Source organism: Ambystoma mexicanum, chromosome 2p (genome assembly GCF_040938575.1).
Source record: "Ambystoma mexicanum isolate Mex_15411 chromosome 2p, UKY_AmexF1_1, whole genome shotgun sequence".
NCBI classification, from domain to species: domain Eukaryota; kingdom Metazoa; phylum Chordata; class Amphibia; order Caudata; family Ambystomatidae; genus Ambystoma; species Ambystoma mexicanum.
In genome coordinates, this window is record NC_090923.1 from 1,474,694,548 (window position 1) to 1,474,716,150 (window position 21,603).

A 21,603-nucleotide genomic window follows, 5' to 3' on the forward strand; every position below is an offset into this window, starting at 1 on the left:
CTCATGGGCCAAAGAAACTCAGAAGGCAACTCAGAAACCGAAGGAACAACCCGCCCCGTCCGGGACAGCTCACCAGGGGGAGCATGGTCCAAAACCAACAGACGACGCAGGCTCAGGGGCCTGCCGAAGAAAGACAGTGATATGGGATGAGCTTCCAGCTATGATCCCATTCCCCATCAGCTCGTAAGGTCTTCACAAAAGACCCATCCATGGCAGGCCACGACTCTTCTGGAGCGAAGATAAGTAACATATGTTCACCCGCACACGAATGCGGTCAGCAGCAGAGCTCCATCATGGTTCAACTCGGCGTCCCAGTTGGCCTACACCGAGCGTATTGGTGCCACTAGTTCCCCAGTGGCAGTAGGATGTCATTTGTCCTACCAGTTGAACGTTGGGAGGGAGGGGAGGGAGGGTTAGCACGGGACGGCAATGGACATCCCCAAAAGTATTAACATTTAGCATCTCTAGCTTGGTCCGATTGCCCTTCAATGCAACATGCAACAACAACAGTAAACATATCACTTCTGCAATACTACCGCAAGAACCACCCAAAGATTCACAGTCTAGGCTGGGGAAAGACCCATGAGGTACACTCGGCACAACAATGCTGGGGATGGCCGACACAAACGAAATAGGAATCCTCTCATGGAATATCCAAGGGATGAACTCACCAAGAAAGCGCAAATCACTTGAACACCGCCTGGCCCATCTATCCGGATACATTGTACTATTGCAAGAAACGCACCTACTATCGGAAGATGAACGCCTCATAAAATTCAAGAGATTCAAGCAAGCTTTCTTTGCTTCATCTGGGTCAAAGAAAAGGGGTGTAGCAAAATTACTCAGCGACAAAATCCCACTGTCCAAAGTCACCATAAGAAGGGACTCGGAGGGCCTGTACCTACTACTCAAAGGCTTCTTCGAGGAGCTCCCCATGACGATTGTTACAATTTACAGCCCCAAGACTTCCCAAGGGAGCTTCATCACGTAAATCCACCCGATCATCTCAGCCTTCCGCGAAGGCCACCTAATCATAGGCGGAGATTTCAACTCCTTGCCGAATCCGCAACTAGACAAAACGCCTCCTCCCACAAGCGCAGACTTCACACAGGCCCTAGCCCAAGCAAAACTATTCAGAGAAACGGAGACCGTAGATGTCTGGAGGCTATACATAGATACCTCACGGAACTACACGCACTATTCCAATGAACACAAAGGCTACTCAAGAATAGACTTTATCCTACTCTCTGGAATCCTATTCCCATGCGTTAACAATGCAGAAATCCACACCTGCATGATCTCCGACCACGCTCCAGTATCCGTGAACCTAGCCATCTCAGGCCAAAGAAACCCTATCCAGAGGTATTGGAAGCTAAATGACGCCCTCTTACTAGACATTAGCATAAGAGCTGAGGTGGAGGATTCAATTTCCAATTACTTCAAAGAAAACACCACTGAATCATCCCCCATGAACATAATCTGGGACGCAATGAAGGCGGTGGTCAGAGGTGTACAGATTGGGGCAGGAGCGGAACAACGAAGAATTTCAAACATAGCTACAGCTAAGCTTGAAGAAGAGGTAATCCGTCAGGAAACACAGCTAAAAGCACTTTACTCTAGAAAATCCGAACAAGCCTTAAGGAAGGCGATGATCGCCCTAGAAATGCACTGTGCTGACCGGTCGGCCAAATCTCTAGCACATACAAAACAGTTCTACTATATTAAAGGGAACAAAGCAACTAGAATACTAGCACAGAAACTAAGGGCTATCCGAACCCGAAACAATATTCTCAAGTTACACATGGAAGATGGGAAGCTTCTTTTCTCCGAGACGGACAAAATCAATGAACTCATGAAATACCATAAATCCATAACGGCTGGTGATCCCACAGACCTAGAGGACTTACCAGAATATCTAAGAGCATTGCCGCCCCACAACACATCTCATCTAGAACCCTTGGAAGCCCCCATTGACGACGGAGAAGTCATTGAAGCCATCAAAGCCATCAAATCTGCTGCCCCAGGCCCGGATGGCCTTTCCGCAAAGTTCTACAAAAAATTTGCCATGGCACCCCATCTAGCAGCATTATTTAACACCTTCTTAACCACAAGAGCAGTCACGAAATCAATGGCAGAATCAATTACTGTCCTAATACACAAACCCGGAAAAGGACCCTGAGCTACCCGACGCCTACCGTCCGATATCACTCCTGAACAACGATGGCAAGATCTTCGCCACAGTATTAGCTAGAAGACTAGGACCAGTCCTCCCAGGCTTAATCGACCAAGACCAGACAGGGTTTATTCCTGGAAGAGGAACCCACGACAACATCAGGCGAGTGATCAATCTAATTGAGTGCGCCCACAAAACAAAGATAGGGATGGCAGTGATCTCACTAGACGCCCACAAAGCTTTTGATCGGGTGGACTGGGGCTATCTTCAAGCGGTCCTCCAGCACTTCGGCTTCGGCCCCAACTTCACCACATGGGTCATGGCCAACTACCAAATTCCCACCACGCAACTCCAAATTAATGGCGCCAGGTCAGGGCACATACAGAGCTCAAGGGGCACCAGATAGGGGTGCCCACTATCACCCCTAGTTTTCGCCCTGCCCATGGAACCCTTCGCCACCAGAATCAGGAAAAATGAAAACATAAAGGGGATACAGATAGGGGACCAAGAATACAAAATCGCGCTTTATACCGACGACGTGCTACTCACTGCCACAAACCTTGCAACTTCCCTGGGAGCACTATGGAAAGAGATCGAGGAGTTTGGGGTCCTGTCAGGATTCAAGTCAACCTCTCCAAATCTTCAGCATTACCCATTAACCTCTCCGACCGGGAAAGGGTCTCCCTAACCCCACTATTACCAATCCCCTGGGCCAAGGGGGCAATCGAATACCTCGGGGTCCAGATCCCCAAAGACCCAATACGACTGTACTCGACCAATATCCCGCAATTAATCAGCGACCTGCAAAACGACCTCAAAAGGTGGAAGCAGCAGGAAATCTCCTGGTTCGGGCGTATCACCGCCATCAAAATGAACCTGATTCCCAGGTGGCTATACCAATGCGCAGCACTACCAATACAGATCCCAGGCCCTGCCATTAAGGCTCTATAAAAGAAAATACTAGACTTTGTCTGGAGGGGGGGGACCCTGAATCAACAAACGTATCATGCTGAAGGGGAAATCACAAGGGGGGCTGGGAGTCCCTGACTTGGCCAGATACTCCCTTGCCGCTCAGTTAGCGCACACATTCTCCTGGGTGCAAGAAGTAGACCCCCCGAAATGGCAACAAATCGAAGAAGCCTGGTGCCCAGTTCCACTACCCGATCTCCCGCACCTACCATCTATGAAGCCTCAGGCAAACAGCAGGCCCCTATCAACCACAACTGTAACGACACATGGCTGGAAAAACACAGCACGGAAATTGGGAGTACGCTGTGCCCTGGGTCCCATGTCCCCCATCTGGAACAACCCCGAATTCTCACCGGGAAATCCCCCGAGGGATTTCCAAGCATGGATAGCAAGGGGCCTGGCGAAAACTAGCGACTTTCTGGAAGAAGGTTTGCCCATTACATTCGAGAGGTGCAAAATCAAATTCGGAGTAGGAGAGCAGGAAAGATTTTGTTACACCCAAATCAGGCACTGGATGTCCCACAGAAAAACCAGAGAAAAATGTTCCAGAGATCCAACAGCGCTAGAACTTACCCTAACAACACCAACCAGCAAAGGCAGAATGTCCACGATCTATCGGCTCCTAGACAGGTCAGACCCTGAAAAAAAGAAAGCTACATGACGGAATGGGAAAAGGATCTGGGACATGAGATAGCGATAGAAGAATGGTGGAAAATATGGACTAGATTGCACAAAAGCTCACAATGCATCACAAACAGGGAAGGGGTTTACAAACTCTGCTACAGATACTATATCACTCCTACCCAAATCCACAAAGCCAACCCAGAAATTCCTGACACATGCTGGCGCGGTTGCCCGACTCCCGGATCTCTATTCCATCTGCTGTGGTCCTGCCCAAAGGCGGAGGCATACTGGAAGGAAGTCCTGAAACACATCAAAGACATTTCAGGACTCTCCATTCCCTGGGTCCCAGGAATTGTTCTCTTAGGCGAAACCGGAGACGGAGCATTCCCGATATCAGGACTAATAACTCGCCTATGCAACCATCTGCTACTAGCCGCAAAATCGCATTGGCCCGACTATGCAAAGACCAAAGTGGCCCCTCGACTGCCCTATGGTGGGCCAAATGTTGGGACATAGCGCTATCCGAGAAAATCACAGCAATACGAACTGACTCCCTAAATAGAACCTGGAATATATGGGACCCATTTCTAGACTACGCGGCCAAATTCCCTGCCCTTACCAGGAGGCCCCCACTCACCAGGTGGCTTCAATGCAGCCCACTTTACTGAACCCCGGAGACCCCCTAAACATGCCTGAGTCAAGGCGGACATCTAACCGAGACCAAGATGACCCGACGTCAATGGCCATGAGACCAGCATCATTCTCGACCCCATCCTACAATCACTCTGAGAGACACTTACTCATGATTTATCGCATAGTATTGTATTGCATTGTCGTGATGAACATATCGTATTGTAAAAACCAATAAAATGTTGTTATAAAAAAAAAAAGGTAAATTCACTCTTGCCGCACCCATCACGTGATGTAATGGAGGAAACCATTACAAGATGCGAAGAAAAAGACCTTGAGGTGCTTCCGGCCCCGGCGATGGTTCCCCTCAAGTGTCAAGGAGGCAGGGAGCATGTTGCAGAGGGAGGGCACAGGTGAAAAGGCACATCTACCAACAACTGTTTTTTGTAGAAGGGCGTGCCCCTGACGGAGTTAGAGACAGTTGAGGGAAGAGCTTGCGCACACACATAAATGGGGAGTTAGATTTGAAGGTATTGTGGTCCCAGGGGCCAGAAGGCCTTCTGCATAATGTATAGTCTTCTACTTTAACTGCTTGAATGCAGTGGGAGCTAATGGTGACATTTTAGTGCAGGGCAGATACCATCCCAAGTTGAGCCCTCCTCTTCTGGATGCGTTGCAGAGGGCGGAAAGTGCAAGGGGGTACATTTAGAACGAGCCTGCTGTAATTGTGCAGCCTACCCAAAAGTACAGCTGTGCAGACAATGATCTTTTGGAAAGTTATTTTTACTGGGTACGATACAATTAATGGTGGTATTCATACTATTTTTGTACACTTTATGTAGGAGGTGGGTTAGTGGGGAAAACATTTCATACCATTGAGGGAGGCATAGCAAGGAAATCCTGTGTTGATATTACACTGTCTGATATGGGTCAATGAGAACGTTGCAAGCACATATCACTAACGTGCCACTTCATGGTAGGGGATGGGGAAAAAACATTATGCTTCTAAAGACCGTAATGGCCGCTCAGAGGCAGATACCGTGCGTAGAGGTACTTACAGCACAGTAGTACTCATAGTGCAGAAACATTTTTGGTACCATAAATTGGTGATAGTGGTTGCGCAAGTGGATGACTGTGTATGAACACATTTTAAAACCGTGCTGGCACGTGACTGTACAGTAGCAGGCTGATTTTCTAATGGCACCTATGAAGTATTGTGCAGCGCAGCCAATTTTAGATGGTAACGTCTTGGATGGCATTGGTGGAATCGTGTGTGCCCATTTACCCGTATTCAATCAGGTGGTGCTGGACAAAAGGCAGTGGAAAGGGTCAAAGGACTGGTACTGGTTTCCTGGGGTGCGGCCCTCGTTGTACTTTGGGAACTGCACGTGCGATAATGTGCACTTTTTACATTGTTGTCAATGAACATGGGAGTTTCAAAATTGTCCAATCAGGTACTCTGGGTGTGGTTCACTGGAAGGGGCGTTCCTACTGCTGTACATTATTCTCTGCGTAGTGAGGCTGGTTTACATGGCGAAACCTATTGTGTTGCCTATATGTGATGTCTTTCTACTAAATCTGCACGAGTATGCCCTGGAAAGAAACCTTGATGGGAATTTCGGATTGGAAGGCGTGATCGCATTGTGGAACGGTGTCTACGAGTGCAGTTTCGCTGACATGGATGCACTTTGCAAAGACCTGGCAAGTTTCGGTAAAGGCGACGTGATCGTCATTCACTACGGCGGCATGCACATGGGTTACATGTCTTGTTTAGGCTTGTTCCATCGACTAAAGAGGTTGCTAAAGCTAGTGAAGAGGCTTTTCCCCACTGCAAAGGTGTTGTTCTCATCGATAACACAACGAAGAGTGTGGGACACTGATCATGGATGTTGTTCCGATCCAGACGCCGAAAGGTGTCTCATTAAGAGAAGCATGAATACTTTTTTGGCCACTTCTGGGCTGTTCTTCTGCAACAATTCTGCAACAATTACCTCATTAGGAAACGCAGAATTTTTTCAACCAGATGGCATTTCTTTGTCGCCCATTGGTAATGCTGTTTTGTTTGCCCGTCTACAAGATGCGGTGAAGAGTTAAGTTCAACAATGTCCGCACAAGAAAACAGAAATGGAACAGAAGTTCTTCCTGTAGAAGCCTTTACAATACGCAAACTAACGAAGCTGTTTTAAGAGCCGCCCCTTACAACAAACTTCCCCTACCCTGGTTGCACGTTATGCCCCCGCGCTTGCACTCAGCATGAAAGCCACATCAGGACATTTTCAGGATGGCGCCGATGCAATAGGGACTATGGAGCCACAGGGATTGCGCAATAACATATCTGGGACGGCTGTGTACGCAGAGGACTATTGTACAGAACTGATATTGTTACATGCAGACCTCTTTAATGTCATTGGTGGAAGCGTGTGGAACTTTTTAACAGTATGCAATGACGGCGTGCTGCAAAGAAACTGGAAATGCAAGAAGAAATGTTTGTGCTTCATTTGAATAAGGCCGTCGCCGTGCTTGGGTACACGGAAGAGGATGCGTATCCTCCTTTTTTCTGGAAGTTACCAATGACATTGTGACAATGGGGACTATCACTGCTGCGGCTGTTAATAATTTTCTCCACTAGTGTGCGTACCTAGATACAGTGACATGGCTGGTCCTAGTTGCAGACGCATTGTAGGTGAGCAGATGTGGGGCACCATTACTTTCAGGCCAAACCTATGTGCTGCACTCCATTGCTCAGAAAAGGCGCAAACATATTACACAGCCCTTTTGGGGCGGATTGTTGTGGAGATTTTTGACCCGGAAAGCAGCCATACATTGTTCAGAAACATGTATGCATGTGCAATGGGACATAGCGATGTGTTTGTAAGCCTGACCTTTCCAAAAAAGACTGCGTACATTGCTGAACCCTATACTTTGCCGCTGTCAGAGAGTCCGGCTCCTGTTCCTGAAATGAGGGACCATGCGCACCGTCAGTGTGGTCGCCTGGTAACTTTGGCACTGGTGTCGTAACGCAGCTCGAAAGGCAGATCCAGTGACTTTGAGGATGGCGCCTATGGAAATGGGACTGTAAAAGCACAGGGATGGTGAAAGTGAGTTTCTGGTTGCGGTGTGTACGCAGAGAGCTGTTGTGAACAACTGATACTGTCACATGCAGAACTCTTAAATGTTATTGGTGGAAGGGTGTCCAGCTTTTTAAGAGTACATAATGTCGCTGTGCTGCAAATAAAACACTGCAAAGGGAAGAAGTAATGTTTCAGCTTCATCCGGACAAGGCCATTGCCATCCTTGCGTACATGCACATGTGTATACTCCCTTTCTCTGCAAGCTACCTATGACATTGCGACAATGGGGAATGTTGCTGTTGGGGGTGTGGGTTTCAGGGACGGAGGTTTATAATTTTCTCCACTACTATGCGTATTTAGCCAGAATGAAATGGTTGGTGGTAGTTGCAGACGCACTGTAGGACATCACTTTTAGCTATTGCACCATTGCAAAAAGTGAAATACACCCAATTTCTTCTACAAATGGTTTCAGGAGGCACTCTTTTACCCCAGCCTATCCAGGCCTGTCACATGCATTTGTGACATACTGCTGAAGAATATTCAGAGGCCCCCTGCATTGTTTGTGTACTGTGTGTGGTCTGACTGATTGTATAGAAAAGTGCGAGAAATCTTATGAAAGTCGCTAATGCAGTTTGTACAGACCCCCACCACTGTATGCACATCTTGTGAGATCTGAGTGAGTGTGTAGGGAAGTCACTGCTCTGTGATTTGAGCCTTTATGCACCTTTCACAAACCCCCACTACTGGATCTGTTCCTTGTAAAATCGCATTGCCTGTGTAGGAAACTGAGTGATATATTATGTTTAAAAAAAAAAATTATTTACTTATTACGATTTGTAAATCGTAATTGCGAACTAGCAGCCCAAGGTCATTGAGGCGCTGTTGCATCACATTGTCTTAGTTACATTAACTTGTCTTGGTTACATAGGGATGCTTGGCTCTTGGTTACAGTGATATAATTTCATAAAGACCTTATACACAATCCAATCATTTAACCAATCGGAACACACAAGAACACAATTAATGTACAATAGAAAGCAAATTTAAAGCATAAACTGTCCTAACAAAGAAACTCCTGCTCACAGCCACCTAGGAAAGAGGTATCTTCTTTTTTCTCTCCATCAAAGAAACATTGGATTATGAAATCCAGTCCATTCAACCAGTAAAAAAGCATTGATAAATTGTGTGGTGAAATTGTAAAACAAACTGCCAAATCATAAGTAGGCTAAATGAACATAAGACTACTTTGCACCTCCCGAAGAGCCACACTTTGTGGTGAAACACGTGCAGAGGACTTTTTCTTGAATAACTAAGGATTGTGTTTTGGAATGCTTTTGATGTAGATGTGTTATATTGTTTATTTACAGATTGTCCCAAAATTAACATATTTCTGCTTGTTTGCCAGTAGTTGGTATGGGAGTCAAATGTAGCTCCTGCTTGAGTGGTAAGCTAGGCAGGCACTTCTCTGCTATATGTAGCATGTCCATTACTCCCAGCTCCCCTGATTTTGGAACCGTGTATTGTATGTTTGCTTATATTTTGGCCCCATTTTTCTGATGCTTACGTATTTCAATGTAATATTCCAGTTTGTAACATCAAGTACACTTGATTTTTTATTAAAAAGTGTAGGCTTTGTTAGGCCTCTAGAAAACAAAATCTGTTTGATGGCAAGGTACTGTTTGCTATTTAAAAGCTTACTGCATTTACCTACTGAGTATACTATTATCACTTTCTTTACTTGCTCGTCTTTACTCACTGACATGTCGTTTGTTTTACCAAGACCTATTAAAATGGTTTATTTGTACAGAAGTAGTACATGTGTCTTGATCACATACATTGTTCACTAGATTTTATTGAGTTCTAAAAATCAAAAGTGATTGCTGAATTACATTGTTCTTACTGATATGTTTCAAGAGGAAAGTGGGTTCTGCTAATGAAAAAACTTGTCACACTAGATACACGTCACTCATTTGATACTTCTGTTTATCATGCTGGTTAGAGGATATGGGACGGAGCCCACCAGGCACTCCGCTCCTGTGATTTCTTGAAGGCCATATGCCAACTGAGGACATTTCTTGTGATGTCATAAGGTGAAAGTTAATGTGAAATAATTTCCTGTCATGTTATGTACTGTCATTTTATTGCGTGAAGTTGATGTGGCATCATTTCCCGTTATGTCATCAATATGCTAGGTATGATTGTTGAAACGTTAACATCCGTACACATTTTTGGGCACAGAATGTTGGCATGTATGATTTTGGACGACTGTCTGATGGACGCATTTTGGGCGCACTGCATTGTGTGCATGTGCCTGGGTGTACTATGTACACTGTTGCCAATTTTGTACACACTAATAGTGCACAATACATGCGCTGAATATTTTGGGAATCTGCTGCCTACTTATTGTGTGCCCCAGGTGGGATGCTAGTTTGCATACCTATCTGTAGGACGTGGGTGCACGCCCCGACTACATTAACGTTCCTTGGCATATGATGCAGAGTGGTAATGATACCAGGACACTGAGGCACATATACACATGCCTGCACTTGCAGTACGCACAAACTTCCATTTCCACACGCATTGCCAGGTGGTGGACAACATGCAGCCATGGAGAGCCTGCTGCCGTAGTACGGATGCGTCCATTGTGATGGTGTGCATTCTGTAGGACACTTATCTTTTGCTTAGCACAATTCGATACTTAGGGCCTGGTAGGGGGTGTCTGTCTGTACCCACAGGAGGTACCCACAACATACATCACCGGGAAGGCTCCAGCTAGTCTGGCCGGGCCTTCACAACACCACCATATATGGCACTTCCACCCAACAGCCAGTCAGGGGAAGGGACAGAGTCAGGGCTTCCCAGGACTTTGGGAAAACAAGGTGATGGTAATAGAAAGCAAGAGGCCACCGGGGCCATCTTGTTTTCCATCAGGAATCAACTGATCCCAATGGCAGGGCGGGGGTATCCCAAAATGGAGGATACTCTGCACACCTGTCAAATTCAGCATGGAGCTGCCACCAGCCCATACCCTGCTCTGTGGGCATGAGCGGGGGTGTGGGGGGTACAGGAGACAGACACTGGGCATGAGCGGGGGGTGGGGGGCAACAGGAGAGAGACACGGGGCATGAGCGGGTGGGGGAACAGGAGACAGACACAGGGCATGAGCGGGGGGCAACAGGAGAGAGACAGGGGGCATGAGCGGGGGGTGGGGGGGTACAGGAGACAGACACGGGGCATGAGCGGGGGGTGGGGGGGTACAGGAGACAGACACGGGGCATGAGCGGGGGGGCAACAGGAGAGAGACACGGGGCATGAGCGGGGGGAGGGGGGAACAGGAGACAGACACGGGGCATGAGCGGGGGTGGGGGGAACAACAGAGACAGACACAGGGCATGAGAAGGGGGGTGGGGGGCAACAGGAGACAGACATGGGGCATGAGCGGGGGGATGGGGGGCAACAGGAGACAGACACGGGGCATGAGCAGGGGGTGGGGGGCAACAGGAGACAGACACGGGGCATGAGCGGGGGTGGGGGGAACAGGAGACAGACACGGAGCATGAGCGGGGGGTGGGGAGAACAGGAGACAGACACGGGGCATGAGCGGGGGGTGGGGGGCAACAGGAGACAGACACGGGGCATGAGCGGGGGGTGGGGGGCAACAGGAGAGACACGGGGCATGAGCGGGGCTGGGGGGAACAGGAGACAGACACGGGGCATGAGCGAGGGGTGGGGGAACAGGAGACAGACACGGGGCATGAGCGGGGGTGGGGGGAAGGGGAGAGACACACGGGGCATGAGCGGGGGTGGGCGGGGGGTGGAGAGACACATGGGGCATGAGCGGGGGGTGGGCGGGAGGGGGAGAGACACACGGGGCATGAGCGGGGGTGGGCAGGAGGGGGAAAGACACACGGGGCAAGAGCAGGGGTGGGCGGGAGGGGGTGAGACACACGGGGCATGAGCGGGGGTGGGGGAAGGGGAGAGAGACACGGGGCATGAGCGAGGGGTGGGGGAACAGGAGACAGACACGGGGCATGAGCGGGGGTGGGGGGAAGGGGAGAGACACACGGGGCATGAGCGGGGGGTGGAGAGACACACGGGGCATGAGCGGGGGGTGGGTGGGAGGGGGAGAGACACACGGGGCATGAGCGGGGGTGGGCAGGAGGGGGAAAGACACACGGGGCAAGAGCAGGGGTGGGCGGGTGGGGATAGACACACGGGGCATGAGTGGGGGTGGGGGAAGGGGAGAGAGACACGGGGCATGAGCGGGGGTGGAAGGGATGGAGAGACACACGGGGCATGAGTGGGGGTGGGGTGGAGGGAGAGAAACACACGGGGCATGAGCGGGGGTGGGGGGAGGGAGAGAGACACACAGGGCATGAGCGGGGGGTGGGCGGGAGGGGGAGAGACACACGGGGCATGAGCGGGGGGTGGGCGGGAGGGGGAGAGACATACGGGGCATGAGTGGGGGTGGGGGGGAGGGAGAGAGACACACGGGGCATGAGCGGGGGGTGGGGGGAAGGGGAGAGAGACACACGGGGCATGAGCGGGAGGGGGAGAGACACACAGGGCATGAGCGGGGGGTGGGCGGGAGGGGGAGAGACACACGGGGCATGAGCGGGGGCGGGGGGGAGGGAGAGAGACACACGGGGCATGAGCGGGGGTGGGGGGGAGGGAGAGAGACACACAGGGCATGAGCGGGGGGTGGGGGGAAGGGGAGAGAGACACGGGGCATGAGTGGGGGTGGAGGGGAGGGATAGAGACACACGTGGCATGAGCGGGTGTGGGGGGAGGGAGAGAGACACACGGGGCATGAGCGGGGGTAGGGGGGAGGGAGAGAGACACAGGGGGCATGAGCGGGGGGTCGGGGGAAGGGGAGAGAGACACACGGGGCATGAGCGGGAGGGGGAGAGACACACGGGGCATGAGCGGGGGTGGGCGGGAGGGGGGAGAGACACACGGGGCATGAGCGGGGGCGGGGGGAGGGAGAGAGACACACGGGGCATGAGCGGGGGTGGGGGGGAGGGAGAGAGACACACGGGGCATGAGCGGGGGGGTGGGGGGAAGGGGAGAGAGACACGGGGCATGAGTGGGGGTGGAGGGGAGGGATAGAGACACACGTGGCATGAGCGGGTGTGGGGGGAGGGAGAGAGACACACGGGGCATGACCGGGGGTGGGGGAGGGAGAGAGACACATGGGGCAGGAGCAGGGGGTGGGGGGGAGGGAGAGAGGCACACAGTGCATGAGCGGGGGTTGGGGGGGAGAGAGACACACGGGGCATGAGCGGGGGTGGGGGGAAGGGGAGAGACACACGGGGCATGAGCGGGGGGTGGGCGGGAGGGGGAGAGACACACGGGGCATGAGCGGGGGGTGGGCGGGAGGGGGAGAGACATACGGGGCATGAGTGGGGGTGGGGGGGGGGAGAGAGACACACGGGGCATGAGCGGGGGTGGGTCGGAGGGAGAGAGACACACGGGGCATGAGCGGGGGGTGGGGGGAAGGGGAGAGAGACACACGGGCCATGAGCAGGAGGGGGAGAGACACACGGGGCATGAGGGGGGTGGGGGGGAGGGAGAGAGAGACACGGGGCATGAGCGGGGGTGGGGGGGAGGGAGAGAGACACACGCGGCATGAGCGGGGGGTGGGGGGAAGGGGAGAGAGACACGGGGCATGAGTGGGGGTGGAGGGGAGGGATAGAGACACACGTGGCATGAGCGGGTGTGGGGGGAGGGAGAGAGACACACGGGGCATGAGCGGGGGTGGGGGAGGGAGAGAGACACATGGGGCATGAGCAGGGGGTGGGGGGAGGGAGAGAGACACACAGTGCATGAGCGGGGGCAGGGGGGAGGGAGAGAGACACACGGGGCATGAGCGGGGGTGGGGGGAAGGGGAGAGAGACAAGGGGCATGAGCGGGGGGTGGGCGGGAGGGGGAGAGACACGGGGCATGAGCGGGGGTGGGGGGCAGGGTGAGAGACACACGGGGCATGAGCGGGGGTGGGGGGGGGGAGAGACACACGGGGCTTGAGCGGGGGTGGAGGGAGAGAGAGAGACACACGGGGCATGAGCAGGGGTGGGGGGAGGGAGAGAGACACACGGGGCATGAGCGGGGGGTGGGGGAAGGGGAGAGAGACACACGGGGCATGAGCGGGGGGTGGGGGGAGGGAGAGAGACACACGGGGCATGAGCGGGGGTGTGGGGGAGGGAGAGAGACACACGGGGCATGAGCGGGGGTGGGGGGAGGGAGAGAGACACACAGGGCATGAGCGGGGGCGGGGGGAGGGAGAGAGAGACAGGGGCATGAGCGGGGGGTGGGCGGGAGGGGGAGAGACAGACACACGGGGCATGAGCGGGGTGGGGGAGGGAGAGAGACACACGGAGCATGAGTGGGGGTGGGGGGGAGGGAGAGAGACACACGGGGCATGAGCGGGGGTCGGGGGGAGGGAGACACACGGGGCATGAGCAGGGGGTGGGGGGAAGGGGAGAGAGACACACGGGGCATGAGCAGGGGTGGGGGGAGGGAGAGAGACACACGGGGCATGAGCGGGGGTGGGGGGAGGGAGAGAGACACGCGGGGGTCGGAGGGGGGGAGAGAGACACACGGGGCATGAGCGGGGGTGGGGGAAGGGGAGAGAGACACACGGGGCATGAGCGGGGGGTGGGAGGGAGGAAGAGAGACACACAGCGTTCGTGTGCAGGCGGCAGATCCCGCTCCTCGGCCCTCCGCTTGCCACCGTGTGCCTATGGCGTGAGCGGGGGGCTGGAGGAACAGGGGAGACACGGAGCATGAGTGGGGGTGGGGGAGACAAGAAGGACACACGGGGCATGAGCGGGGGTGGGAGGAACAGGAGACAGACACAAGACTTACTGTGCAGGCGGCGAGGAACAAAGATGGCGGGCGTCTCTGAAGCCAGACGCACTGCACGCTTTCACCTCATCCAATGAGAGAGCACGTCAGATGTCCGCGGACATCATGCAAGCTGCCTGCCCAATCACCGTCCTGTCTGCGGATTGAACAGGGAAGTGTGTCCGTGAAGCGAACACAGATATCACTAATTGTTTTCACTTACATTTTTGTCATTTTTTTAAAAAACTACTGGACGGATTTACACCAAATAAAGCAAAGCACGCTTTCGGGATCAAGCCGCCGCTCCTGCCGCAAATTTAGTGTAAATCCGTCCAGCGGTTTGGGCTGTAGGCGTGAGCAAAATTTTTTCCCATTATGTCTCTTGGAAAAATCCTCACCAAATCCTCACCAAACTTTGCAAAAAAATTCAGAGTGGGCCATATACTTTTTTTTGCAAAGTTTGGTGAGGATTCGTCCAGGGGGAGCGAAGTTATAAGCCGTCCAAAAAGTGCTCTTCCTATGGAAACAGCAACTTAACCATAACTACATGGCCACTACCGTGGCCATGTAATATATGTGTATGGAAGGGTGGCTGTTGCAAAGATCACCAAGTGTTTGATGGCCAGAAAGCCAGCTGGTGTGTGATTGTGTTGCTATAAGGTCTTTGCTGGAAGGTTTTATAATAAATGTTACTAGCCAACTTCTACCCACGAACTGTTTTTATAAACGGCGGAAGCTCAGGCGTTAAAGACGCAGAGCAGTCTCAAGACGGCCATTATCTGTTCTTTAGTAACATAAATGTTATTCAAGTTCCAGAATCCAGATTAATCTGTAAAATTGTATTTGTCATTCCTTGTTATCTTCAAAAGATTTATTGCTAGAATTTATGAGCAATAGCCAATATGTGACGTCTTTCCGCTTTTACGGAGTCGAAATGTGTACTTTCACATCTGTGTTGGCTCTATAGTAATGGAAGCTGATAACTTAATTTTTCGTGTGATTCATTCTTCATCAAAATTGTTTCATTTACCATTTTATTAAATCAATACTTTTATGTAAAAGCAACATCGATAGATTTTCTGCCAGACATTTATATTTCACAGATTGTATTTCTTTCATAACTTGCTTTGCAGAAATGTCAACGGTTGTTTCATTAGACATTAAAACAGAAGGACAGATGCATTCTATAGAAGACCTTGAATGTAAGAGTCGAGAAAGCATCGCCAATTGCACACGTGAGTAAACATTGCTTACTTTGATTTCTCTGCGGTTCCGGTCACTTTGCGTTGACATGGAAACCCACCAGTGCAAATGTCATATCACCCCACCCCTGGGAAGATTCCTCCAACCTATATGCTGAAACTGGGCATTCTACGTGTAGCCCTGTAGATGCATCTGGTCCTTTGTATCTGCTCCTCCATGATCACCCTTGGCAATAGTTCAGCAACCTACAATCCCTACTTTCTTTATAAAGGAAAATGCTCTCCAATCTCCAAGCTGCATAAATGATTTGTCCACCATCTGTTGTGATGTAATTCCGTGATGTGATCGTGACGCTGTTCTCGAATGCATGGAAGTTCGGGAACGGTGTCAGGATTGCATGTTTTGCCGTTACTGAGAGTGCACACCCCTGGGGGCTCTCTACAATAAAACTAAGATTCTCCCCTGAAACATTGTTATTTCAAGAGCTCTCTGTTGTAATGGCTCGGCCGGCTTGTGTTCTCTTCACGAGCGTGGAATTCTCCTGAGAATTCCATGCTCGTGCCGAGCCGTTAGGGGATTTTGAACGGGGCGAAAAGACGGGGAGGGAGCTGGAGAGTCACACGGCTGTTCAGGTTGAAGATTAAAGTGTTGCTCAACTTACCTGGCTCTTTCCGTCATTACACTCTCCATAACACCATCCTAGTTGAAATTTCAAATATGCACACATCCCTTGGCCACCTCATCCCTCACCCCACTTTTCTCCATTTCACAAACACTCACCCATCGTACTCTGCCTCTGCCAAGGATTTGTCCCCATTCCCCATCTGACTCGTCCATTTTATTCCCTGCAGTTTTACCTCCAACTTTTTGCTGGAGGTAAAAATCCAGCTTTCCGCCTGTTATCGCCACTATTACCGCCGGCGCGGGGCAGAAAATCCCCATTGAGTCCTATGGACTCTTTAAAAAATGGGGAATTACAGCCTTACCACTACTCATGATCCGCCGCAACCAAGTAGCGGCAAGCGTCTCTTCAGTCATTTATGCCAGTCTCACAGCACTTTATCCATTCTGTGTGAATTAGCATTTCACAAGCCTTTCTCCTAATACTCCTTGGCAATTGTTTGTGCACCAGGTCTCGCTGGTACCTTTCTTTCAGTGATGACCGGAGTGTGACTGCCACTTTGAGGTGCCATCGTACAGCATGTTATGGTTGAGATAACAAAGCAAGCCCCAGCTGGCCACTCCCTGATTTCACACAGAAGAGTCCACCAATTTTCCTGCTCCCACTCAACTGTTTCCAGCTTCCCACGCTTCATGTGGTGTATGAATAGTGCAAAACGCTGTATATGGATGACTGACAGGTAATCAGGTGCCAAGAGAAAAACGCTGAGCAGAAAGGTATTGGAAGTAAGATTCTGAAACTAGCACGGGAGTGAATCAGACACTGATTAGGAAAAGAAGAGAGAAAACAGGATAGAAGTCACAAAAGTGGGAGGAGTAGGCAGGAGGGTAAGGCCTCGGTGCCAGGATAGCAAGTAACTGGTAAACAGGGTAAGGAAGGAGAATGATCCAGTAGAGATACAGTGAAAGCATAGGAAAAAGTGAGAACAAGAGAATAAGAACAAAGGATACTGGCAGGAAAGGGTGTCCAGGATTAAGCATGTTAAGATGTGCATTCACTTAGTTGAATATGGTCTTATCATGAGCCAGTGGTGGGGTAGCAAGAAGCTGGCCTTGTTCCGGTGTCATGAAGGAAACTGGGAGAATGGCACCTGCAGCACTCAGATTGTGATTCCCCCTTCACATGCATGGCAATCCAATCATGGCAGCTCTCAGTGGTCTAGAGGCAGTTGTACTGAGTAGTGTCTTAGCACAAATATACTTCTACAGGTTTATATGCCGGGTATCCTGGGATCAGGTGACACAATGGCCTGTAGACCAACATGAAAAAGTAGGACCCCCCAATACGCTGTCCGGGATGCAGACATCATCCCCAAGGTTAATGCTAACATCCACACTTTTTTCAAGACACAATCCTTATCTTTCATTTCTTTGTTAAAATCCTTAAGAAGCCAGCCTGTGGGCTGCAGCACCAGTATGCAGCTTTCAACATTGTCCACCAAGCTATCTTCCTAGATTCCCTGAGCAAACTCGTCATTTGTGCAAAACACTCACTTTGTTCTCTTTCCCACCACTCTGTTTTGGGCCAATTCAGAGTCTGCATCGTGATATTCAACCATCTGTACGCTGGTGACCCTCAAAAACTGTTTTGGATTCCCTCCTCTTCTCACTCTGCACTACCTCTTTGAGGAAGTCACCACATCATTCAAATTTAATTATCAAGTGTTCACTGATAATGCACATTATCTTTACTTTGCTCCTTCAAGTGAAAGTGACCAACTATCTCTCTACCATGTTGCCACTGGATGGCCCTACAGTGTCTCATTCTGAACTTCTAAAAGCAGAATTGCTTTACTTCTGATCATTCACTGCCCCCACATTCCTCATCTCTTTGTCCAGGCAGACTCTTACAGTCTGCTAGAAATGTTAGTGCTGATTCCATCAGTCATATGTGCCTTTTGCCCTGTATCAGCAACATTTATTTATATGGTTTTATAAAGCACAGCTATAACACTAATGAAGCAATCAAGAAATGCAGGGCCTTGGTAAATAATGTGGAGGGGAGGCATTAGTGTATACACAAAACATTCAGTATAATAGGAAGTGTGTAATAGTCTGTGCTCAAAAATATGTCCACTTATTTAGGCCATCAGACTACTTGGAAAACCCTTGGTGGCGTGGTTAGGAAGGTTGTGCGAAAAGGGAAAGCAGCCAGAAAAGGAAACCATGTAAAAGTGGGGCGCACAGGCCCAAAGCTGTTGGCATCCTAAAAAAAACAAGAAGTGACCAGGATAGGAATGAAAGCAGATAACAAGACCTAATTTAAAGCAGGACCTTGGCCCAGGTGGGTAGCTATGAGACAGACAGGGGGTGTGGCAGAAGCAGGGTACAAGGTCGGGGGAAGCAGGGGGAGGTATAAAGACGGTGGGATGGAAAAAAGGCTAACTATAATCCAAGATCGGATTTTGAAGGCAGACTTGTATTTTTTTATTTTAGCTTTATAGAGCACACCTATCACCGAAAAGCATCAGGGCACTATCGCAGGTGGTTGAGGAGGAGTCATGGCAGCGATAATGATCGGAATATGTATTTATTTATTTATTCACATTTGTATAGCGCACTTGCAGCCCGGATGCAATGAGGCGCTGTTACAAGAAATGTCTTGGAATTTTGATTCATTTGTTAACGGGCGACCAAAGGTCTCTTGGTTACAGGTAGAAACTACATGCAATACAGGTATGGTACGAGTTACATACAGATAGTTAATACAGTGATGTCATTAAACACGGTGATCATAGAAATTTTACTTTCAGACAAAAAGCTTGGTTTTGATTGCTTTGCGGAATGCTTGGTGAGACTCTATCATTCTTAGGTGAGTGGGGGGTGCTTTCCAATAGGTAGTGGTCAATGTAGGAAAGCTGGAGCCCCTGGCGTGGACTTTATGAGTCCTGGGGGTGAGAATCATATTGCAGTATCTATTCCTCAGAGGTCTTGTGGCAGTGCGCATGGTGATTCTTTGAGCCAAGTAAGGGGGTGCAAGTTCATGGAGGCATTTGTGAGTGAGTGCAAGGGTTTTGAACACAATTCTCTCTTTGACTGGGAGCCAGTGGGCCTGCTTTCTCACTTCGGAGATGTGGTATTTTCTTGAGGTGCCTGGGCCGCCCTGAGGGCGTTGTTTTGAACCAGTTGGAGTTTGGGCAGATTTTTGCAAGAGTTTCCTATGAGAAGGGCATTACATTAATGCAGCCTCCATCCAATTATTGCCCTGGCAATGGTGAGGCAATTCTGGCGTGATAGGAAGGGTCTTTCTGCGTTAAGAACTTTAAAGTAATAAGCTAACGAGGAGGCGATGACATTAACCTGTCTGTCAATGGTTAGATTGGAATTTAAGTAGACTCCAAGGGCCTCATTACGAGGTATGCCGGTAAGTGAAAAATGATGCGGTATGTAAATACCTGCATCATTTAACGTACCGTAGCATTCTGACCCACAAACCCGGTATTTACGGCAACGTTATTTACTGTGCCGCTAATAGCGTACACGCGCCTCTCCAGGCAGTAAATACCGGCATGCCGGTAATAGGGGGCAATCACAACCCACGCAAACATGCAAATACCGGCATCGCGAACCCGGTAATAACGGGCTGCATGATGCCGGCTAAACAGGCATCGCGGACCACCCGCAAACAGCAAGCAAGATACAAGGCAGCTGCCAGAGGTGCACACAATCCCCACAGGTGGAGCCAATGGAGGCTGTGCCAGTATACACAGAGCACACCCACACACCACAACTCCCCGACAGGTGTAGGCAATGTAGAGTGGCCCAGTACAAAAGGAGCACACCCACACACCACACCCATTCCTACACCAAAATGCTACCACTAGCATTTGCAATCATGGTGCAGGAGGACATGCCTATACTGCTACAACTACAGCAACAACAGCAACAACAACAACAACAGCAGCAGCAAGAACAAGCAGCACAGAGGAGACGCAGGAGGAGAAGGAGGGTGAGACAGGACCAGCAATTACCACCAGCACAGCCACCAGTGCCTCGTAGGCAGCCACCAATCCCTCGCACCAGACTCAGCCCATTCAACCTAACCCCTGAGCAGATCCACACCCTGTACCGGTTGGACTGTGACACCATTACCACCATAGTGGACATGATACAGAACGACATTGCCAGCCACATACAAATATGCACTGCCATCCCCCCACTACTAAAGGTGGTGTCTGTGCTACACTTCCTGGCCACAGGCACCTACCAACACACAGTGGGACAGCTGCATGGCATTTCACAACCACTATTCTCACGCATGCTGAACCAAGTGCTGGATGGCCTCCTGAAGCTCGCAAGCACCCATATATCCCTACCACGGACTGGCCAGGAGATAGCCGAAACCAAAGTAGGCTTCCATGCACTGGCAGGCATGCCCTATTGTGTCGGTGCCATCGACTGCACCCATGTGGAATTGGTAGTCCCCCATGCCATAGAGGCGGTGTACCGCAATCGCAAGCAATACCACTCCATCAATGTGCAAATGGTATGGGACTCCAGCAAGATCATCACCCATTGCTGCGCCCGATTTCCTGGATCCACACATGATGCCATGGTACTGCGCAACTCCACGCTACCCCGTCACATGGAGCGACATGCTGGACCACGTGCCTGGCTGCTCGGTGAGATGCACAACAGGGCCATGGGCATGCCGTGGGGTACTCATGTATGCAGATGCAGAAGGGGTGGGCTACTGCACCCGTGTGGGAAAGGGGGGGGATAGATCAGCAGGGAAGGAAAGGGGGGGGAATAGTGCAGCTGGGTGGCAATAGCCAGTGAGTGGATGATGAATGCAGAGCTAAACACTCCTTGCCTGAACCAGCCAAACGGAACATGACACATCACTGGTCCACATCTCACAAATAATGCATATGGATGTCAACAAGTAAGAGGCACAACCGGGGCACCATGGTGATGGCAAGCAATGCATGACTGAATAGGGTGGCAACTCTGGCAATGCGGCTAGTGTGACCATGCATAGTAAAGAGTATACAGCATGAATTGGAGGGTAAACATTTGCGCAATACCACAGCACATCTGCCTCAGCATGCATGATTACACCCTGCATCGTCTATCCAATGCCAACCAGTGTACCACACCTCTTTACAGCATACATTGCATATAGGTGACTACTTTGTACACGTACAGGGACATGTGCATGCCCACACCAAATAGCTGCTGCCATGACCATGCACCCTGAAGGTGGCAATTCAGAGTGACACACACCTATTTGTATCTGCTTGCAGGTGATGGTGGATATCCTTTGAGGCCGTGGCTACTTACCCCTGTGCGGAACCCGCAGAACAGCCATGAAGAGGAGTACAATCGTGTGCACACTCCTACCCGTGTTGTGATTGAGCAGACCTTTGGCCTGATGAAGGCGCGGTTCCGCTGCCTAAGCAGGTTTGG

General features: G+C 50.7%; 1 protein-coding gene across 1 annotated transcript in view; it reads left to right on the forward strand.

Moving 5' to 3' along the window:
* LOC138567643 (zinc finger protein 2-like) overlaps positions 1-21,603 on the forward strand; it is a 563,467-nt gene that overhangs the window by 448,763 nt on the left and 93,101 nt on the right. Inside the window, exon 5 of the mRNA XM_069646107.1 lies at positions 15,444-15,545. Within this exon, the coding sequence (XP_069502208.1) occupies positions 15,444-15,545 (102 nt within the window). The remainder of the gene's footprint in view (positions 1-15,443; positions 15,546-21,603) is intronic.